This window comes from Pseudophryne corroboree, chromosome 5 (assembly GCF_028390025.1).
Source record: "Pseudophryne corroboree isolate aPseCor3 chromosome 5, aPseCor3.hap2, whole genome shotgun sequence".
Lineage (NCBI taxonomy): Eukaryota > Metazoa > Chordata > Amphibia > Anura > Myobatrachidae > Pseudophryne > Pseudophryne corroboree.
In genome coordinates this window covers 381,118,981-381,139,344 of record NC_086448.1, presented here as the reverse complement: position 1 = coordinate 381,139,344, position 20,364 = coordinate 381,118,981, and the positions used below count along the sequence as shown (strand labels likewise).

Below are 20,364 nucleotides of genomic sequence, written 5' to 3'. Positions count from 1 at the left end.
CAGAATCAAGCCCAAGAAGGTCAGACGCGTCGTAGGAACCAGCTGCAACTTCGGGATATTGAGAATCCAGCCGTGTTGCTGTAACACCTTCAGTGAAAGTGACACGCTGTCCAGTAACTTCTCCCGAGATCTCGCTTTTATGAGATCGTCCAAGTATGGGATAATTGTGACACCTCGCTTGCGCAGGAGCACCATCATTTCCGCCAGTACCTTGGTGAAAATCCTCGGGGCCGTGGAAAGCCTAAACGGCAACGTCTGAAATTGGTAATGACAATCCTGTACAGCAAATCTCAGGAACGACTGATGAGGTGGAAATATTGGAACATGAAGGTACGCATCCTTTAAGTCTAGGGAAACCATAAAATCCCCCCTTCCATTCAGGCTGGCAATGACCGCTCTGAGCGACTCCATCTTGAACTTGAACTTTTTCAAGTATAGGTTCAGGGATTTTAAATTCAAAATGGGTCTGACCGAACCGTCTGGGACCACAAACAGGGTTGAGTATGATCCCCTCCCCTGTTGCAGTAGGGGAACCTTGACCACCACCTGTTGAAGATACAATTTTTGAATTGCATTTAACGCTAACTCCCTCTCTGAGGGAGAAGCTGGCAGAGCCGACTTGAAAAACTGGCGAGGGAGGACCTCTTCGAATTCCAGCTTGAATCCCTGAGAAACAATTTCTATTGCCCAGGGATCCACCTGTGAGAGAACCCAGATGTGGCTGAAAAGTCGAAGACGTGCCCCCACTGGAGCGGACTCCCTCAGGGGAGCCCCAGCGTCATGCGGTGGATTTTGCAGAGGCCGGGGAGGACTTCTGTTCCTGGGAACTAGCTGTGTGCAGCTTTTTTCCTCTGCCCTTACATCTGGCAAGAAAGGACGATCCACGTACTTTTTTGCTTTTATTCGAACGAAAGGACTGCATTTGATAATGAGGCGCTTTCTTAGGCTGTGAGGGAACATAAGGCAAGAAATTCGATTTACCTGCCGTAGCTGTGGAGACGAGGTCCGAGAGGCCTTCTCCAAATAACTCCTCACCTTTGTAAGGCAAAAACTCCATATGCCTCTTCGAGTCGGCATCCCCCGTCCACTGTCGGGTCCATAAGACTCGCCTAGCGGAAACAAACATAGCGTTTATTCTGGAACTTAGTAAACAAACATCTCTTTGAGCATCCCTCATATATAATACAGCATCTTTTATATGCCCTAGGGTCATTAAAATGGTATCCTTATCTAGGGTCTCAATCTCCGCTGATAAGGAATCAGTCCATGCAGCCACAGCACTACAGACCCAGGCAGACGCCATTGCCGGTCTAAGTATTGTACCAGAATGTGTGTAAATGGACTTCATGGTAACCTCCTGCTTGCGATCAGCAGCATCCTTGAGGGTAGCCGTATCTTGGGATGGCAGCGCTATCTTTTTTGATAAGCGTGTCAATGCCTTGTCCACCTTAGGAGAGGATTCCCATCGTATTCTATCCTTTTGCGGGAAAGGATACGCCATAAGAATCCTTTTGGGAACTTGCAGTCTCTTGTCTGGGGTTTCCCAAGCCTTTTCGCATAATTCGTTCAGCTCATACGAGGATGGAAAGGTGACCTCAGGCTTTCTCTCTTTATACATGTGTACCCTCGTGTCAGGGACAGGGGGTTCCTCTGTGATATGCAAAACCTCTTTTATTGCAATAATCATATATCGAATACCCTTAGCCACTTTTGGCTGTAATTTTGCATCATCGTAGTCGACACTGGAGTCTGAATCCGTGTCGGTATCTGTGTCAACTATCTGGGATAGTGTGCGCTCCTGAGACCCCGAAGGACTCGTCGACATTGGGACAGGCATGGTTTGACTTCCTGACTGTTCCCTAGCCTCAGCTTTGTCTAATCTTTTGTGCAATAAATTCACATAAGCACTTAAGACATTCCACATATCCATCCAGTCAGGTGTCGGCGCTGCCGACGGAGACCTTGCATTCATACACTCCCCCTCCTCCTTGGGTGAGCCTTCAACCTCATACATGTCGACACACGCGTACCGACACACCCCACACACACAGGGAAGCTCTTTTCTGAAGACAGGGTCCCCACCAGGCCCTTTGAAGAGATAGAGAGAGTATGCCAGCACACACCCCAGCGCTATATGACCCAGGAAAAAACACAGAATGTTTTACCCAGTAGCGTTGTTATATCTTTATACACGCCAATTATGTGCCCCCCCCCTCTTGAAAAACCCACTGTCGCCGTCAGTAAGCAGGGGAGAGTCCGGAGAGCTTCCTCTCAGCGCTGTGCTGTGGAGAAAATGGCGCTGGTGAGTGCTGAGGAAGAAGCCCCGCCCCCTCGGCGGCGGGCTTCTGTCCCGCTCAAAATCTATCAAAACACGGCGGGGGCTCTTTATATACATGTACAGTGCCCAGCTGTACATGTATATATATGCTTTTGCCATAGGAGAGGTTTATACTGCTGCCCAGGGCGCCCCCCCTGCGCCCTGCACCCTTACAGTGACCGGAGTGTGTGAGGTGAACGGGAGCAATGACGCACAGCTTCACCATTGTGCGTTACCTCTATGAAGATCAGACCCGGCTTCTATCTTCTGGCTCTGCGAGGAGGACCGCGGCGCAGCTCTGGGACGGACGGCGAGGATGAAACCTGCGTACCAGTCCCTCTGGAGCTAATGGTGTCCAGTAGCCTAAGAAACAGGACCTTGAAACTCAGAGAAGTAGGGCTGTTTCTCTCTCCTCAGTCCCTCGATGCAGGGAGTCTGTTGCCAGCAGGCTCCCTGAAAATAAAAAACCTAACCAAAATACTTTCTTACAGGAAACTCAGGAGAGCTCCCTGCAGTGCACCCATCTCCTCTGGGCACAGTATCAAACTGAGGTCTGGAGGGGCATAGAGGGAGGAGCCAGTGCACACCCAGAGCCTAAAGTCTTTCTTAAAGTGCCCATGTCTCCTGCGGAGCCCGTCTATCCCCATGGTCCTTACGGAGTCCCAGCATCCTCTAGGACGTTAGAGAAATACTGTATACATGCTAAAATGAATTGGAGCACAGTGCTTTCGTGAATTTGACAACACTAAGTGGTCTATTTACTAAACCTTGGATGGAGGTAAAGTGGATGGAGATAAAGTACCAGCCAATCAGCTCCTAACTCATTTTTCAAACCCAGCCTGTGATATGACAGTTAGGAGCTGATTTATCTCAGTGCACTTTAACTCCATCAAAGATTTAGCAAATAGACCCCTGTATTACCAAGATATCTAGACAGAACTGTATTTTACCAGTTCAATCTTATAATAAATAGTTCTAATTGTTGACTATGCCATGCCCAGTTTTTGGACTATGATTCTGGTTAAATTTGCCTTTGCGCTCATCTTCCAAATTGTTTGCTGTTTTTTCTTCATAAACAATTCTGTAATATACATTTTGGTTAGGTCTACTAATTCCAAATACATGGGGACATTTAACAAAGCTTGGAGAAAGTTGGGGGGGGGGAAGATGTATCAAACGTTGGAGGGAGATAAAGTACCAACCAATCAGCTAACCATAATCTTTTAAACACAGCCTGTAAAATGTTAGAAGTTGATTGGCTGGTACTTTTTCTCTGTCTACTTTATCTCTACCCAAGCTTTGATAAATCTCCTTCATAGAAACAATAGGAAGCAGCAAACAGTAAATCTAGTACTACACATTCCATTAAGAAACACCTGGCAGTAAGCTAAAGTGCCAATAAAGGATTAAAAGGGGTAGGTGATGAGAGTTGTAGATTAACAGTGGCACCACCCCATCATGTGCCACTCAAATCTAGCACATCAATTTACTGTTTTCCCCCACACTTAATTAACAAAAAACTTTTCAAGCATTAATGCTTGTTACATGTATATAGCATGGACTACTGGAGCAAGTGATGATATACCAGGTCTCAGTGATAAGGGTCAGTTGAAAATGTATGCAATAAGAAAATTTAATGTCACTGTTTTTAAAAACCTATATATCATGGCCAATATAGAAAGAGTGAATTTGCATCCAAGATCTCATTCAAAACTCTCTGCAGATTCATATAAAATAGACATTTCCCCTTTGAACCTCAACATTTTCAATTGTATACCTTTTTGTTTATATAATTATCTATATCTATTCTGTATAATTTGAAAAAATTCTATCTAAATACAAATCGTTCCCACTGTATCTGTTAAAGAAAAGGCTTTGTGGGTCAACAATGTATAATTAAATTAGGTTTAAATAAAGTTTATATAAAAACAATATATTAAATACATATTACAATATTCATATTATATTTAAACAGAAAAATAGCATTGTCTTAAAAACAATTTAAGTACTCTTAAATTTAAAAAAAAAAAAATACAAAAATAATTACCCGTGCCGATAAATTTCCCGGTAGACCTGCAGAAATAAAAGTTAAATCTGAGGGATTAAGAGGATAGATTCTGGTTTCATTATTTTTACTATAAACAGTATTTTGCTGAATAAAATTGGTCAAAGTGTTGTGTGTTTAATGGTCAGTGGAGACTCCCTGAATCCATTGTGAGGGGTTTTTCATCCACTAGGTCACCTTTTTTAGGGTTGATAGTGCAGATTAACACGGAAATCAGAGCTAAAGACAACTGCAAGATTATCAGTGGCAGGTTTCAGATGTGACGTCAACAATCTATTAATATATTCAATATTGGTAAGCAGTTCAGTTTGCAGCTTCATGTCAAGTAAAGTCCATATTGTTCTAGTCCTTCCAATAGCTTTTGATTGATCAAATGTTTTCAGTGTGTCCGTGCTAAATTAAATAACTCATTTATTTTCCAAGTTATAGCAATTGGCATCTCCCTTATTATTCACATCATATCCAGGAAGAGGCTGTCCATATTTATCCACGCACCAGCAATTTCCTCTTTTCCTGCCTTTGGATGGACGACACTGCAAAACAAACGTACAGTTAGTCATGTCAATAATTTGACTTAATATAATTGGGCAGCTTGAATATGAAATAAAATTACTATAAATCTTAAAGTAAAATTAAATCACGAGGAAAAATTTACTACAATTTATTGGTAAATTATTTATGTTACTGTACATTCAAGAATGATAGGAAGCTATGCCAATATTATTTGAGTGTAGTTGTAAGCAATCATTTTACATATCGTCTAGGCATATTAACTAACAAAGACCAGATTTATATTCATTGTGTCAACTACTGACTTACAAATAATACAATACCTATAAGGTGGACTGTAAAGGTAGTTACAGGTATGTATTACAAATGGATATGACTACATGCAATACTTGCCCACTAGAACCACTAGAAAATTGTGTGTAACAGTTTAGGGAAGGCCCTTTCCTGTTGATGTGAAAGAAACTGACTGGCCTGTATAGATCCCTGAGCTCAACTTCATCTAACAACTTAGGGAAGAACACTAACTGAGCCAGACCTTATTGTCCATCATCAGTGCCTGACCTCACAAATGTTCTTATGCCTGGATGGAAGTCCTTGCAGTAATGTTCCAAAACTTAGTGGAAAGTCTACTAGGAAGAGTCGATGCTGCTGTAGCAAAAATATTCATGATCATGGCTGTTTTGAGATGTTCACAATTAAGTGTCCACATACTTTTGGACAGATAATGATTTATAATAATGCTGGGCCATGATCAAAATATCATGGAGTCAATAAGGAATTAAGGGGCTACACAACGCAAATCAAATTAAAACATGCTCATTTACAGCTAATTAATTAAAACAGATCAGACAAACAGAGAAACATCTTGAAAGAAGCACGTGGTTTGGGGTACAAAACCCCTTCCTCAAATGTAGCACATACCTTAGCAGGTGCGTGGCTAAATAAAGGTGTACCACATATGGATACAATTACATGATTGAAATCTCAACATTTTACAATACTAGAATAAACATGAAGTGGTAGATTTACTACAACTTCTAAAAGCAAAACTAGAAGAATTGTCCATTGCAACCAGATTCTAACTATCAATTTCTGTATGTGCAAAACGTCAGTGTTCCTTTTTATGTCTACCCAGGTTTAAAGGTAGGCATATTTGAAATGTGTTTATTATATTAATTAAATTAATTACCATATCACCTTCTTTAAATAGTATACTTTATTGGCAGAGCAGTTATAAATGTTTCACAAATTATCACACATCATTTAAAACTGATCTAAATGGAAAGTATTAGACAACATGGCACCACACTTGTAAAGTCAAATTGCAAAGATTTAGCTGTTAACCACTTGGCTAACAACAATCTGGAATGAAACCGCAGAGAGCAGTGCTTTCCCTGCTCTGCTCTACCTATATAAGGGGAAGGGGGTTTCAACAACACAGTCTATGGCCATAGCGGCAGGGAGAATAAAGTTTATACAGGGTAATGTTATATGGTATATTAAAAACAAAGTAAATAATAAAGTATATATTTAGACTAATTGTGTACTTTGTTGACAAAAGTAATTGGACACTGACAGGAAATAGATCAACAAGATTTATGCACATCAGTGTTTTGTACGTCCACCACTTGCAATTATTACTGCAGACACCCTTCTTGGCAAACTGTCCACACGTTCCTGGACAACAGCAGGTGGTATGTTTTGCCATTCCACCTTCAGCACATTGACCAACTGCGACAATGAAGAAGGTCAAGTTGGTCTAGAACACACACATCGCTCCAATTTGTCACAGAGGTTCTCAATGGGGTTGCCAGTCTATTTGGGTTACTGAATTTTCTGTATACCAGTCTAGCATCTCCCTGGAAACGTGACATTGCGCAGCCTATGATGATCCCCTTCTCAAACTCGGTTAGCTCCTTTCAGCAAGCCATTTTGTTGCAAATAATCTAATCAGTGTCCCTCTACCCATTTTATACCTTCATGAACATGTGTCTGCTTACATGGGGGAGGGGGGGTTCCAGTCACTTTTGTCAACATAGTATAAGATTTCTATAGCATTTTTTTATTTTTATTTTTTAAATGAGTTAAGTGGTTAATATGCTGCCACATCTGGTCATTCTGCCATCCATTTTACTGGTTGATGACGATAACATTATTCACCATTAGAGATAAGCAAAATGTTCCACATATTATTCCACATATTACTGCTAAATATTGCACACTTCACAGCAGAATTTAGCATAAAGTGTAATGCAGTGAATTTCCAGTGTAATTTGTAACAACTGACATTGTTGCTGCGCCAGTTTTATTTGTTGGCTATACATTCTGTGAAATGCAGACTTCACAAATAAAGTGCAAAATGGAACGTCAAATCTCTCCAAAATGGTTCCACAGAGGAGTTGATTCCAAGATGGGAACAAGGCAAAAAATAAAAAAGTGCAAGCGACTTTGCACTTTGGTAAAACCATGTTGCACTGCAGGTGGAGCAGATTTAAAATGTGCAGTAAGAGTTATATTTCACAGTGGTACATCCAAACTTAAATCTAGAGGTGTCCTCCCTCGTTGTTGCTGCAGTCACGTTAAACATCCCTTCAAGTTGCACCTAGTTAAGAGAGCGTTTACTAAAACAGAGTGTCCTTTCGTGCTTATTTTGCCCCATCTTATTTCGCTACGCAAATAAGATGAAGCAGACTACAATGAAGCTATTGTACGCAGCATTTCGTGGCAGATACAGCTGCATTTCCCACAGAATATACACATGCCGCATATAACTTTATTCAGCGTAGTCTGCATTGTGAATAAGATATATTTTTTTTGGGGAAAAACACTCTGCGCTGGCCATGTCGCACGTGAGCTGGTGGCTCTCATGCACCCTGTGTGCCATGACTCATAACATATGGAAGGTAAACCAGGAAAGACATCTGTAAACTGTAGTGTACAAATAAATATGTCATGTATTTGTGGGCTACAAGCAAAAGCAGCCAGTATCTACCCAGCATGGAAAAAATACTACATTTATTACACCCCTTTCATTGTAACATGGGTTTATTCCAGGTGCAAAGTTACTTGCTTTTTTTGCATTGCCCCCAACTAAGAATCAGACCCAATTTGATTTTCTATGTGTTGCCACAGGTTCTCTCATTTGCAGTCACCACTTTTTTCCTGCAGCACAGTTTTTCTTCTAACTTAGCAGTATACCAAACATCTCCTGATATACTGTATAAGGAAAGAGACACTAACAGATATTCAGTAAAGGACTTCACTGTTTTTCCCTGCTTTCATCCAGGGCAGTATTTGGTCCTTCCTTTGAATGAACATATAACTGCTTGCTAATGCTGCGATATGTGGGACTTATTCAAGTTTGTTAGCAAACCAAAAAGTTAGCAGTTGGGCAAAACCATGGCCCTCATTCCGAGTAGTTCGCTAGCTGCCGTTTTTAGCAGCATAGCGATCAGGCTAAAAATGGGCTGTTCTGCGCATGCGTATGGGCCGCAGGGCGCACGTGCTAAGTACTTTCACAAAACTATGCAGTTTTACACAAGAGCGAGCAACGCTTTTCAGTTGCTCTGCTGATCGTTGAGTGCCCGATCCGGCCATAGATATATCTGCCGATCAATTGATCGGCAGATATATCTTCCAGTGTGTTTACACCTTTAGAGCACAGACTAATAATTCTTATAAAAACGATGCACTTGAGAATTTTTTCTATAGTAAATATTTGAAACAAACTTAATTTAAGACATAGGAGCGCCAGCTGTTTTCTAGTCACCACGATATAAAAATGCTAGGTGCTTCAGAAAACTGGCACAATCAAACATTAACATCATGCTATTTGACAAACATCTTCACTTTTGAACTTGTGTGCATGTGGCGACCACAGTGACCGTTATCTTGTAAGCAAAGTTTAGTAGTTTTGTTTTGACATTGTTGTTTTGTTTTTTGTTTTTTTAAGTATTGCAATTAGGCTTTCAGAAAAGAAGGATACAGATAAGTCGAGAACTGTGATATGGGATATATGCTTGGAGCAATCACACAAACTAGGTGTTTATGCAGAAGACAGCTATAAACATTTTGAAGACTGAAAAGAAATATCCCAATTGTGAAAAAAAGGATGGGTTAGTACAAGTGATATAGGGAAGATAAGGAGGTGGAGGGAGCTGAAGAAGGAGATACTGTATATGGTCAACACACAAAGTCATTTAGGAAGATGTCGAGGAAGTGGCTCATAAGAGATTTATGATTTCAAAACGCTACTAAATTTTCTAGGGAAGACATGAATTATACCTGTTAAGTGTCCTAGTTTATATATTTGCCAGCTATTATTGGTTAGTGCTGCCATTATAGGCAGTTTAGTGTTCGGCCAATCATGAGCTACAGTATTAAACAATAAAAAACAGTTTGTTTTTAAGGGTTAAGAGCATCTAACATTGAGTGTGGGAGAAGTGAGAATGAAATGCTAGTGGGGAGTTAGAACTTTTTTTTTTTTTTAAAAGATGAACCTCTTGCCAGAAGCTCACCAACATGGGGCAACTCCACCATATGTGAGATAGTGCGCCTCATTTCAGAAGAGATTTAGTCAAAAATGGGATGAAAGCTTATAGCCTTGAAGGTACAATAAGATGAGATCTAACCTGGAGTTTACAGAAATTCTCCTTAATGAAAATACAGTATTTTGTAACTTGATTATTTGAGTCCAATTTTTCTGCTTCTGGTACTGTATGTCCTCCTTGCACCTTTACTCATGAAACTCCTTAGAAGGTTCTCCAATTTGAGAAGATGATAAAAGGCAGTGATTAATCCGCTAGAGCAGTGGTTCCCATACTTTCTTGAATCACGGTGCCCTAGAGTATCAGTATTTTTTTCACAGCACCTCTCAGCTACAGTAAAAAAGTTTTTTTTATTGATAAACTTGGAAAAGAATATTAAGTAAATTGTGTCTACTTGTCACCCTTAGGGTCAGTTATGTTGATGTATACATAGTTGTGCTTCTGATTGTACACATGTTTTATGATTGGCAGCCACTATCACTGGTTTTGTCTATCACTTTGACCATAAATAATCTGATTTGGTCCTGGTCCACCAACTCTAGGCATCCTGGCAAGAGCCTCACTGCACCCCAGGGTACCCAGGCACCCAGTTTGGGAAGCTCTGCCCTAGAGACTGACTGACATGCCTAGACAGAAGGCCTGTAGGACAGGAAGGGACAAGTGATTTTATTCTGTATTATATAGGTGGAGAATTTGTAAATACTGTTACTGGCAGTTTGTCAAAAGGCCAAAGGGGTCCACACTTAGATGCTTACAATGAGCACAAATGCAACACATCCATGAGGTATTTAATATTATTCTTAGTCCATTTGCTACATGCTTTGTGAGCTTGATCCAGTGGGAATGACAGTTAGTTGCGCACACTGGAATACAGAACACTAGGCCACCTGTCAGAGCAGAAATAATTTTTAGATATATTTTGGTAGCTGATGGAATACAAACTTTTGGCATTTATCTTGCTGAGAATACTGTACTTATTTCAATCATTTTACTACATAAACTTTTTCCCAGCCATGACATTTTATTGTGTCAATAATCTGAATACAATTAACCATTTCACTGCAGAGCCTATTTTGGTTCTTTTTGGCCTTGTCATATGCCAACACCAATATCAGTAAATATTTATGCGGTCGACACACAAATTATACATTGTTTTTTAGTAGACTTTAAATTTACAGAAAATAGTATTAGTATGTTTATATTGCCTCACACAACATGGGGCAATCTACCCAAAATGGAAAGAGAAAGAAAATTGACTAAAAACAAATGTTTTTTCTTTTTTTTTGAAACCTCACCATTGCAACATCTGGTCAATTAGATGCCCAGGTATTAACATTTTTGGAAGTAAGCAGAAGTTGTTGTTGCAGCTGCACTGCTGAGATCATATTAAGGGTGATGTGTTCGGTCTATGAATGTTGAGTTAAAATTTGAAAGATGGCCAAAGCCATAAATCTCTTTCCATAGGGTATTAAGGAAGTATGCAGCCCTGTGATTGTAATACATTGCATGCATAGCTTATGACAGCAAAAATTCCCTTAATATTTGGATTATTACAGATTGCTCATGGTTCCATAACCAGGACAAAGTAGAGCTGAGAAAGAAAAGTCCTATCTTACATTATATTTGCGAGAACTGAGACAGTGAGATTGTAATACAGCTCTGAAACACCTTCAAAGAAGTGACCCACATTGGCTATTTTGCTTAAAGTTTAGTACAATGGCCAGAGCTACATGGATAGATGCTTCGTCTGCATCAAGCACCATCATCAGTGTGGGGTCAGTTTGTTTACAGCAGGTATTAATTTCCTTCCAGCAAACGGTTATAAAGACCACTTGATCCAGGTGGACTAGTGTACTGATGACTGAAACTAGTCTGTTCACTAGTAATTTTCAGAATGGCTTCAGATCCACACTAAGCAGATACAGATGTAGCCATGCTCATCTTGCTTTGATACTGCATGCTGCATGGTGTATTGAGCTGTGACTATTCATAATCTGTGATCATTCAATTAATTTCATTAGGAATTAATGGAGTGATCGCCAGCAGTGAATAGTCACTTCCCAGCATGCCATGAAGCAAGCAGTGCTGTAGCATGTGGCATCGCAACAATGAGCATGGCTACATCTGTATGGGCCTGTATCTAGAGCCGTTTGTACAATTTGCCCTTTTTTTCAAAATGACAACAATGTTTGCCCAAGTGGCATCTCCCTCAAATTTGCCTCCCTTGATCTCTTCATTTAAAATGGGACTCGAAAATGTGAATTACACAATATAGAGCAGTATTCACAAAGAGAGTTTGTAATTTTTTTAAAAGGACACGTAGCAGGCAGTCTGTAGTGGGTAAGTTCCAGACAACCAATGGGAGGCAGAGTAATTGCTTCATTTCCAGCCGACAGGAATAGCCACTGTAATAGCTTCTTACAAAGGGTACCATCAACAGTTCAAATATACCAGTTCAGCTTACTTGAAGACAGCAGTTTCAGTGAGCAGCTTCTCCAGAATAAAGCACTCTCCCACAATACAGGTTGAGTATCCCATATCCATATATTCCGAAATACGGAATATTCCGAAATACGGACTTTTTTGAGTGAGAGTGAGATAGTGAAACCTTTGTTTTTTGATGTCTCAATGTACACAAACTTTGTTTAATACAAAGTTATTAAAAATATTGTATTAAATGACCTTCAGGCTGTGTGTATAAGGTGTATATGAAACATAAATGAATTGTGTGAATGTAGACCCACTTTGCTTAATGCACAAAGTTATAAAAAATATTGGCTAAAATGACCTTCAGGCTGTGTGTATAAGGTGTATATGTAACATAAATGCATTCTGTGCTTAGATTTAGGTCCCATCACCATGATATCTCACTATGGTATGCAATTATTCCAAAATACGGAAAAATCCCATATCCAAAGTACCTCTGGTCCCAAGCATTTTGGATAAGGGAGACTCAACCTGTACTAACTCATCTGGCCTGGTTTTTATACCTTAGCTGGCCTTAATAAGGGAAAGGGTGTGGTTCCTCCCAGAGCTGTAGGTGAGTAACCCTTTCCTCAACATGTGGGAGAGACCCACTCTGCCACAGTCTAAGGTCACTGTTATTTACATAATGTTTCATCATTTTATCTTTGTTTCTGAACCAGAATTGAGACAACCTTGTTGTCCCTTTGAAAGTACTGTTGGTAGAGACACTGCAAAGTGCTGACAACCTTGTTCAAGCCTAAATGGATTAGCTGTCATTTGAACACAGATAGGGCTTCCTTTTAGAAGAGTTCAGTCCCTCATAGTCAACAACAATATGGAAGTCTCAAATTTGGAAACTCAATTTGAAAGCTTTTATTTTCTCATGTGGCAAGGCTTATAACTTCTCTGCAGAGTATTGCCTTGTGTGAGGGGTGTCTAGCGAAAGTTATGTTCCTCAAATTACACAATCACCAGTGTAATTTTGTCGCTTTTCCTCTTTGCAAGGGAGCATAGTATTTTAATTACAGTGGCAGCAAAAATAAGATTTTACTTACCGGTAAATCTATTTCTCGTAGTCCGTAGTGGATGCTGGGGACTCCGTAAGGACCATGGGGAATAGACGGGCTCTGCAGGAGACAGGGCAGTTTAAGAAATAATTTGGATACTGATGTGCTCTGGCTCCTCCCTCTATGTCCCTCCTCCAGACCTCAGTTAAAGAAACTGTGCCCGGAAGAGCTGACAGTACAAGGAAAGGATTTTGGAATCCAGGGCAAGACTCATACCAGCCACACCAATCACACCGTATAACTTGTGATAAACTTACCCAGTTAACAGTATGAACAACAATAGAGCATCAGATCAACCCTGATGCAACTATAACATAATCCTTATATAAGCAATAACTATATACAAGCATTGCAGAAAAAGTCCGCACTTGGGACGGGCGCCCAGCATCCACTACGGACTACGAGAAATAGATTTACCGGTAAGTAAAATCTTATTTTCGCTAACGTCCTAGTGGATGCTGGGGACTCCGTAAGGACCATGGGGATTATACCAAAGCTCCCAAACGGGCAGGGAAGAGTGCGGATGACTCTGCAGCACCGAATGAGCAAACACAAGGTCCTCCTCAGCCAGGGTATCAAACTTGTAGAACTTTGCAAAAGTGTTTGAACCCGACCAAGTAGCTGCTCGGCACAGCTGTAATGCCGAGACCCCTTGGGCAGCCGCCCAAGAAGAGCCCACCTTCCTTGTGGAATGGGCTTTTACTGATTTTGGCAGCGGCAAACCCGCCGCAGAATGAGCCTGCTGAATCGTGTTACAGATCCAGCGAGCAATAGTTTGCTTTGAAGCAGGAGCACCCAGCTTGTTGGGTGCATACGGGATAAACAGTGACTCAGTTTTCCTGACTCTAGCAGTTCTGGCCACATAAACCTTCAAAGCCCTGACCACATCTAGTAACTCAGAATCCTCCAAGTCACGAGTAGCCACAGGCACCACAATAGGTTGGTTCATATGAAAAGATGACACCACTTTTGGCAGAAATTGCGGACGGGTCCGCAATTCCGCACTGTCCATACGGAAGACCAGATAGGGGCTTTTATGTGACAAAGCCGCTAATTCTGACACACGCCTAGCTGAAGCCAAGGCTAATAGCATGACCACCTTCCACGTGAGAAATTTTAACTCCACGGTTTTTAGTGGCTCAAACCAGTGTGACTTCAGGAAACTCAACACCACGTTAAGATCCCAAGGTGCCACTGGAGGCACAAAAGGGGGCTGAATATGCAGCACTCCCTTTACAAACGTCTGAACTTCAGGAAGAGAAGCCAGTTCTTTTTGAAAGAAAATGGATAGGGCCGAAATCTGGACCTTAATGGAACCCAATTTTAGGCCCAAAGTCACTCCCGACTGTAGGAAGTGAAGGAAACGGCCCTTCTGGAATTCCTCCGTAGGGGCATTCCTGGCCTCACACCAAGCAACATGTTTTCGCCATATACGGTGATAATGTTTAGCCGTCACGTCCTTCCTAGCCTTTATCAGCGTAGGAATAACCTCATCCGGAATGCCTTTTTCTGCTAGGATCCGGCGTTCAACCGCCATGCCGTCAAACGCAGCCGCGGTAAGTCTTGGAACAGACAGGGCCCCTGTTGCAACAAGTCCTGTCTTAGAGGCAGAGGCCATGGGTCCTCTGTGAGCATTATTTGCAGCACTGGATACCAAGTCCTTCTTGGCCAATCCGGAACAATGAGTATTGTTCTCACTCCTCTTCTTCTTATGATTCTCAGCACCTTGGGTATGAGAGGAAGAGGAGGAAATACATAGACCGACTGGAACACCCACGGTGTCACTAGAGCGTCTACAGCTATCGCCTGAGGGTCTCTTAACCTGGCGCAATACCTCTGTAGCTTTTTGTTGAGGCGGGATGCCATCATGTCTACTTGTGGCAGATCCCACCGACTTGCAATCTGCGTGAAGACTTCTTGATGAAGTCCCCACTCTCCCGGGTGGAGGTCGTGCCTGCTGAGGAAGTCTGCTTCCCAGTTGTCCACTCCCGGAATGAACACTGCTGACAGTGCTCGTACGCGATTCTCCGCCCAGCGAAGAATTCTGGTGGCTTCCGCCATCGCCACCCTGCTCCTTGTGCTGCCTTGGCGGTTTACATGAGCCACTGCGGTGATGTTGTCTGACTGAATCAGCACCGGTCGGTCGCGAAGCAGGGTCTCCGCTTGACGTAGGGCGTTGTATATTGCCCTTAGTTCCAGGATGTTGATGTGAAGACAAGTCTCCTGACTTGACCACAGACCTTGGAAATTTCTTCCCACCCTCGGAGGCTTGCGTCCGTGGTCACCAGGACCCAGTCCTGAATGCCGAATCTGCGGCCCTCGAGAAGGTGAGCGCTCTGCAGCCACCACAGGAGAGACACCCTGGCCCTGGGGGATAGGGTGATCAGCCGATGCATCTGTAGATGCGATCCGGACCACTTGTCCAACAGATCCCATTGAAAGGTCCTCGCATGGAACCTGCCGAAGGGAATGGCCTCGTATGATGCCACCATCTTTCCCAGGACTCGCGTGCAGTGATGCACCGACACCTGTTTTGATTTTAATAGGTCTCTGACCAGTGTCATGAGCTTCTGAGCCTTCTCCATCGGGAGATAAACCCTCTTCTGGTCTGTGTCCAGAATCATGCCCAGGAAGGGCAGACGAGTCGTAGGAATCAACTGCGACTTTGGAATATTCAGAATCCAGCCGTGCTGTTGTAACACTTCCCGAGAGCGTGCTACGCTGATCAGCAACTGCTCTCTGGACCTCGCCTTTATGAGGAGATCGTCTAGGTATGGGATAATTGTGACCCCTTGCTTTCGCAGGAGCACCATCATTTCCGCCATTACCTTGGTAAATATTCTCAGTGCCGTGGAGAGACCAAACGGCAACGTGTGGAATTGGTAATGACAATCCTGTACCACAAATCTGAGGTACGCCTGATGAGGTGGATAAATGGGGACATGAAGGTAAGCATCCTTTATGTCCAGAGACACCATAAAATCCCCCCCCTTCCAGGCTTGCGATGACCGCTCTGAGCGATTCCATCTTGAACTTGAACCTTTTCAGGTATATGTTCAGGGATTTTAAATTCAATATGGGTCTGACCGAACCGTCCGGTTTCGGTACCACAAACATGGTCGAATAGTAACCCCTTCCCTGTTGAAGGAGGGGAACCTTTACCACCACCTGCTGAAGATACAATTTGTGAATTGCAGCTAACACTATTTCCCTCTCTAAGGGGGAAGCTGGCAGGGCCGATTTGAGGTAACGGTGAGGGGGCATCTCTTCGAATTCCAGCTTGTATCCCTGAGACACACTCTCTATAGCCCAGGGATCCAACTGGGAGTGAACCCACTTGTGGCTGAAATTTCGGAGACGCGCCCCCACCGGGCCTAGCTCCGCCTGTGGAGCCCCAGCGTCATGTGCCTTTTTGAGTCGGCATCGCCCGTCCATTGCCGAGTCCACAGGACCCTTCTGGCAGAAATCGACATTGCATTTATTCTAGAGCCCAGTAGGCTAATGTCTCTTTGAGCATCTCTCATATATAGGACAGCGTCTTTTATATGCCCCAGGGTCAGTACTATAGTATCCTTGTCCAAGGTATCAAGTTCCTCAGATAAGGTATCTGTCCATGCTGCTACAGCAGTACACATCCAGGCCGACGCAATCGCCGGCCTTAGTAGGGTACCTGAATGTGTATAAATGGACTTCAGGATACCGCAATCGCCGGCCTTAGTAGGGTACCTGAATGTGTATAAATGGACTTCAGGATACCCTCCTGCTTTCTATCCGCAGCATCTTTTAGGGTGGCCGTATCCTGTGACGGTAGAGCTACCTTCTTGGATAAGCGTGTTAAAGCTTTGTCTACCCTCGGGGAGGATTCCCAGCGTAACCTGTCCGTTGGCAGGAAAGGATACGCCATAAGCATCCGTTTGGAAATCTGCAGTTTTCTATCTGGAGATTCCCAAGCCTTTTCACATAACTCATTTAACTCATGTGAAGGGGGAAAGGTCACCTCTTGCCTTTTTTCCCCATACATATAAACCCTCTTGTCAGGGACTGGGGTTTCCTCTGTGATGTGCAACACATCTTTCATTGCTATAATCATGTAACGGATGGCTTTAGCCATTTTAGGCTGTAACTTTGCATCATCACCATCGACACTGGAGTCAGAATCCGTGTCGACATCTGTGTCAACAATTTGGGATAGTGGGCGCTTCTGAGACCCTGACGGCCTCTGCGACATAGGATCAGGCATGGGCTGAGCCCCCGGCTGTCCCAAGGCTTCAGCTTTATCCAACCTTTTATGCAAGGAAGTAACATTATCATTTAAAACCTTCCACATATCCATCCAATCGGGTGTCTGCGACGTCGGCGGCGACCCCACATTCATTTGTTCCCGCTCTGTTTCCACATAGCCTTCCTCGTCAAACATGCCGACACAAGCGTACCGACACACCACACACACAGGGGATGCTCTATTTGAAGACAGTTCCCCGACAAGGCCTTTTGGAGAGACAGAGAGAGAGTATGCCAGCACACACCCCAGCGCTATATGTCCCAGGAGTCACACAGTAACTTAGTGTTAACCCAGTAGCTGCTGTATATACTGTTTTTGCGTCAAATTTATGTGCCCCTCCCCCCTCTCTTTTTACCCTCTTCTACCGTGATTCTGCAGGGGAGAGCCTGGGGAGCTTCCTCTCAGCGGAGCTGTGGAGAGAAAATGGCGCTGGTGAGTGCTGAGGAAGAAGCTCCGCCCCCTCAGCGGCAGGCTTCTGTCCCGCTTTTCTGTGTAAAAATATGGCGGGGGCCCATGCATATATACAGTGCCCAACTGTATATATGCCCACTTTTGCCAAGAGGTCTCTAATTGCTGCCCAGGGCGCCCCCCCCAGCGCCCTGCACCCTACAGTGACCGGAGTATGTGGGTTTAGTGTGGGAGCAATGGCGCACAGCTGCAGTGCTGTGCGCTACCTCATATGAAGACTGGAGTCTTCTGCCGCCGATTTCGAAGTCTTCTTGCTTCTGTCACCGGCTTCTGTCTTCCGGCTCTGCGAGGGGGACGGCGGCGCGGCTCTGGGATCGGACGACCAAGGGTGCGATCCTGTGTACGATCCCTCTGGAGCTAATGGTGTCCAGTAGCCTAAGAAGCAGGACCTATTTTCAGTGAGTAGGGCTGCTTCTCTCCCCTCAGTCCCACGTAGCAGAGAGCCTGTTGCCAGCAGATCTCTCTGAAAATAAAAAAAACCTAACAAAATACTTTCTTTTTAGCAAGCTCAGGAGAGCTCACTAAGTAGCACCCAGCTCGTCCGGGTACAGATTCAAACTGAGGTCTGGAGGAGGGACATAGAGGGAGGAGCCAGAGCACACCAGTATCCAAATTCTTTCTTAAAGTGCCCTGTCTCCTGCGGAGCCCGTCGATTCCGCATGGTCCTTACGGAGTCCCCAGCATCCACTAGGACGTTAGAGAAAGGGATTTGCTGTCTAGACATCAATGACCATGATCAGGACTTGGAGGAGTTTTTGCCTGAGTGTAGGACTGAGTATTGCTGCAAGCAACAAATAATAAGAATTTACTTACCGATAATTCTATTTCTCGTAGTCCGTAGTGGATGCTGGGGACTCCATAAGGACCATGGGGAATAGCGGCTCCGCAGGAGACAGGGCACAAAAGTAAAAGCTTTAGGATCAGGTGGTGTGCACTGGCTCCTCCCCCTATGACCCTCCTCCAAGCCTCAGTTAGGATACTGTGCCCGGACGAGCGTACACAATAAGGAAGGATTTTGAATCCCGGGTAAGACTCATACCAGCCACACCAATCACACTGTACAACCTGTGATCTGAACCCAGTTAACAGCATGATAACAGCGGAGCCTCTGAAAAGATGGCTCACAACAACAATAACCCGTTTTAGTTAACAATAACTATGTACAAGTATTTGCAGACAATCCGCACTTGGGATGGGCGCCCAGCATCCACTACGGACTACGAGAAATAGAATTATCGGTAAGTAAATTCTTATTTTCTCTGACGTCCTAACTGGATGCTGGGGACTCCGTAAGGACCATGGGGATTATACCAAAGCTCCCAAACGGGCGGGAGAGTGCGGATGACTCTGCAGCACCGAATGAGAGAACTCCAGGTCCTCCTCAGCCAGGGTATCAAATTTGTAGAATTTTGCAAACGTGTTTGCCCCTGACCAAGTAGCAGCTCGGCAAAGATGTAAAGCCGAGACCCCTCGGGCAGCCGCCCAAGATGAGCCCACCTTCCTTGTGGAATGGGCATTTACATATTTTGGCTGTGGCAGGCCTGCCACAGAATGTGCAAGCTGAATTGTACTACACATCCAACTAACAATCGTCTGCTTAGAAGCAAGAGCACCCAGTTTGTTGGGTGCATACAGGATAACAGCAAGTCAGTTTTCCTGACTCCAGCCGTCCTGGAAACATATATTTTCAGGGCCCTGACAACATCTAGCCACTTGGAGTCCTCCAAGTCCCTAGTAGCCGCAGGTACCACAATAAGCTGGTTCAGGTGAAACGCTGACACCACCTTAGGGAGAAACTGGGGACGAGTCCGCAGCTCTGCCCTGTCCGAATGGACAATCAGATATGGGCTTTTGTGAGACAAAGCCGCCAATTCTGACACTCGCCTGGCCGAGGCCAGGGCCAACAGCATGGTCACTTTCCATGTGAGATATTTCAAATCCACAGATTTGAGCGGTTTAAACCAATGTGATTTGAGGAATCCCAGAACTACGTTGAGATCCCACAGTGCCACTGGAGGCACAAAAGGGGGTTGTATATGCAGTACTCCCCTGACAAACTTCTGGACTTCAGGAACTGAAGCCAATTCTTTCTGGAAGAAAATCGACAGGGCCGAAATTTGAACCTTAATGGACCCCAATTTGAGGCCCATAGACACTCCTGTTTGCAGGAAATGCAGGAATCGACCGAGTTGAAATTCCTCCGTGGGGCCTTCCTGGCCTCACACCATGCAACATATTTTCGCCAAATGTGGTGATAATGTTGTGCGGTCACCTCCTTCCTGGCTCTGACCAGGGTAGGGATGACCTCTTCCGGAATGCCTTTTTCCCTTAGGATCCGGCGTTCAACCGCCATGCCGTCAAACGCAGCCGCGGTAAGACTTGGAACAGACATGATCCTTGCTGAAGCAAGTCCCTTCTTAGTATCTCTTGAAGTTCCGGGTACCAAGTCCTTCTTGGCCAATCCGGAGCCACGAGTATAGTTCTTACTCCTCTCCGTCTTATAATTCTCAGTACCTTGGGTATGAGAGGCAGAGGAGGGAACACATACACCGACTGGTACACCCACGGTGTTACCAGAGCGTCCCTGCTATTGCCTGAGGGTCTCTTGACCTGGCGCAATACCTGTCCAGTTTTTTGTTCAG

General features: G+C 43.9%; 1 protein-coding gene across 1 annotated transcript in view; it reads right to left on the bottom strand.

Moving 5' to 3' along the window:
• Positions 1-4,293: 4,293 nt before the first annotated feature.
• IGFBP3 (insulin like growth factor binding protein 3) overlaps positions 4,294-20,364 on the bottom strand; it is a 53,609-nt gene continuing 37,538 nt past the window's right edge. Inside the window, exon 5 of the mRNA XM_063922697.1 lies at positions 4,294-4,915. Within this exon, the coding sequence (XP_063778767.1) occupies positions 4,790-4,915 (126 nt within the window). The 3' untranslated portion in view covers positions 4,294-4,789. The remainder of the gene's footprint in view (positions 4,916-20,364) is intronic.